The 2,500-nt window shown below is 39.5% G+C and overlaps 1 protein-coding gene across 1 annotated transcript in view; it reads left to right on the top strand.

Annotated features, from left to right (window-relative positions):
* The window catches only part of LOC129851598 (collagen alpha-1(II) chain), a 79,905-nt gene that overhangs the window by 46,927 nt on the left and 30,478 nt on the right, over positions 1 to 2,500 (top strand). The window contains exon 12 of the mRNA XM_055918208.1: positions 837 to 890. Coding sequence (XP_055774183.1) covers positions 837 to 890 — 54 coding nt within the window. The remainder of the gene's footprint in view (positions 1 to 836; positions 891 to 2,500) is intronic.

Here is a 2,500-nt window from a genome sequence, read left to right as displayed (position 1 = left end):
CAACTCTGGTCATGGTGTTAAAATTTTGGGGGAGTTAAAATGACACTAAATGGAGTAAATATCAGACTCAGAAAGAGCTGCTTAAATTCAACTTCAACTGCCATTTAACTTTTTTCGATGTAGTTTTTTTTTTTTATCAGCTCCCTTGACATTTTACACTTTTATGTGTAGTTTTGAATTAACAATCAATTCCAGCAGAGTTCAATTCCCTTTGAGTTATAAGGATGTAAAGTGTCACATTATGGTGCTTTGCTATGTGATATCCAATCCCTGTCAGATCTTCCTGCAAGTTGAATCTAACAGGGATTTATACGGTCCCACAAAATATACGGTCCCACAAAATATATGGTCCCACAAAATATACGGTCCCACAAAATATACGGTCCCACGAAATATATGGTCCCACAAAATATACGGTCCCACAAAATATACGGTCCCACAAAATATTTGGTCCCCCAAAATGGGTGTGGGACCATATAAACCTCAAAAACAGTTCAAATCCAGCACTTTTACAACCCACTAATTGAAAATTAATATTGGAAATGCAATTCCTCCATTTAGCCACTAGGTGGTATCAGGCTGAACTAGCAGTCATGTATCCGTCTATCCCCCAGGATGCACTGTTTGCTAATTGAATTTCATTTTCTGCCTGGGGGAGGGAACTAATTAGCATCAAAACCTAAATATGTTCATTCTTTATTGATTCATTCATTTATTTATTTTTTAAAATCTTTTGTTATTTATGTATTGTATTTTATACTTTTTTTCATTCAATATTGTAACTGACTGTAACTAACTAATTAACTATTCTCCCTTCCGTCCTGTCTCTGCTGTAGGGTGAGGCTGGCAAACCCGGTAAAGGTGGTGAACGTGGATCTTCTGGTCCTCAGGTATGGTTTCATTTATCTCTTTATTATCTGTTATTGGTTAATTAATCTGTTAATATATCTCTTAATTTATCTGTTAATTTATCTGTTAATTTATCTACTCACAGTTTATCTCACTACCTATTCCTGCTGCCTCAGTTATTACATTTGTACACACACTATCCCAATGTGATCAGTCAGGAAGAGAAGAGTATTTGACAGACATAACAGGCATACCATCTACAGTTAGAAGACTCTCCAAGATGATTCAGTCAGATACAGTACAGTTAGAAGACTCTCAAAGATGATTCAGTCAGATACAGTCCAGTTAGAAGACACCCCAAGATGATTCAGTCAGATACAGTACAGTTAGAAGACTCCCCAAGATGATTCAGTCAGATACAGTACAGTTAGAAGACTCTCCAAGATGATTCAGTCAGATACAGTACAGTTAGAAGACTCTCCATGATGATTCAGTCAGATACAGTCCAGTTAGAAGACTCTCCAAGATGATTCAGTCAGATACAGTCCAGTTAGAAGACTCTCCAAGATGATTCAGTCAGATACAGTACAGTTAGAAGACTCTCAAAGATGATTCAGTCAGATACAGTCCAGTTAGAAGACACCCCAAGATGATTCAGTCAGATACAGTACAGTTAGAAGACACCCCGAGATGATTCAGTCAGATACAGTCCAGTTAGAAGACACCCCAAGATGATTCAGTCAGATACAGTCCAGTTAGAAGACTCCCCAAGATGATTCAGTCAGATACAGTCCAGTTAGAAGACTCCCCAAGATGATTCAGTCAGATACAGTACAGTTAGAAGACTCTCCAAGATGATTCAGTCAGATACAGTACAGTTAGAAGACTCTCCATGATGATTCAGTCAGATACAGTCCAGTTAGAAGACTCTCCAAGATGATTCAGTCAGATACAGTCCAGTTAAAGACTCTCCAAGATGATTCAGTCAGATACAGTACAGTTAGAAGACTCTCAAAGATGATTCAGTCAGATACAGTCCAGTTAGAAGACACCCCAAGATGATTCAGTCAGATACAGTACAGTTAGAAGACTCCCCAAGATGATTCAGTCAGATACAGTACAGTTAGAAGACTCTCCAAGATGATTCAGTCAGATACAGTCCAGTTAGAAGACTCTCCATGATGATTCAGTCAGATACAGTCCAGTTAGAAGACTCTCCAAGATGATTCAGTCAGATACAGTCCAGCTAGAAGACTCTCAAAGATGATTCAGTCAGATACAGTCCAGTTAGAAGACTCTCCAAGATGATTCAGTCAGATACAGTCCAGTTAGAAGACTCTCCAAGATGATTCAGTCAGAGACAGTCCAGTTAGAAGACTCTCCAAGATGATTCAGTCAGATCAGTCAGTTAGAAGACTCTCCAAGAGGATTCAGTCAGACAGTCCGAGCCGAGAGACCTCAAGATGATTCAGTCAGAGACAGTCCAGTTAGAAGACTCTCCAAGATGATTCAGTCAGACAAGACGAAGAGAGAAAGAGCTGTCCTCTACTAAATCAACCCTGATGTCACCTGGCATTCTGCCCCTCTGGCCCTCTGGCCCTCATATGCCTGGCTCTAAACCAGACCATACCAGAGCAGGAAAGCAGATCCT

Source organism: Salvelinus fontinalis, chromosome 3 (genome assembly GCF_029448725.1).
Source record: "Salvelinus fontinalis isolate EN_2023a chromosome 3, ASM2944872v1, whole genome shotgun sequence".
In the NCBI taxonomy this organism is placed as follows: domain Eukaryota; kingdom Metazoa; phylum Chordata; class Actinopteri; order Salmoniformes; family Salmonidae; genus Salvelinus; species Salvelinus fontinalis.
This window is presented reverse-complemented; position numbering and strand designations above follow the sequence as displayed.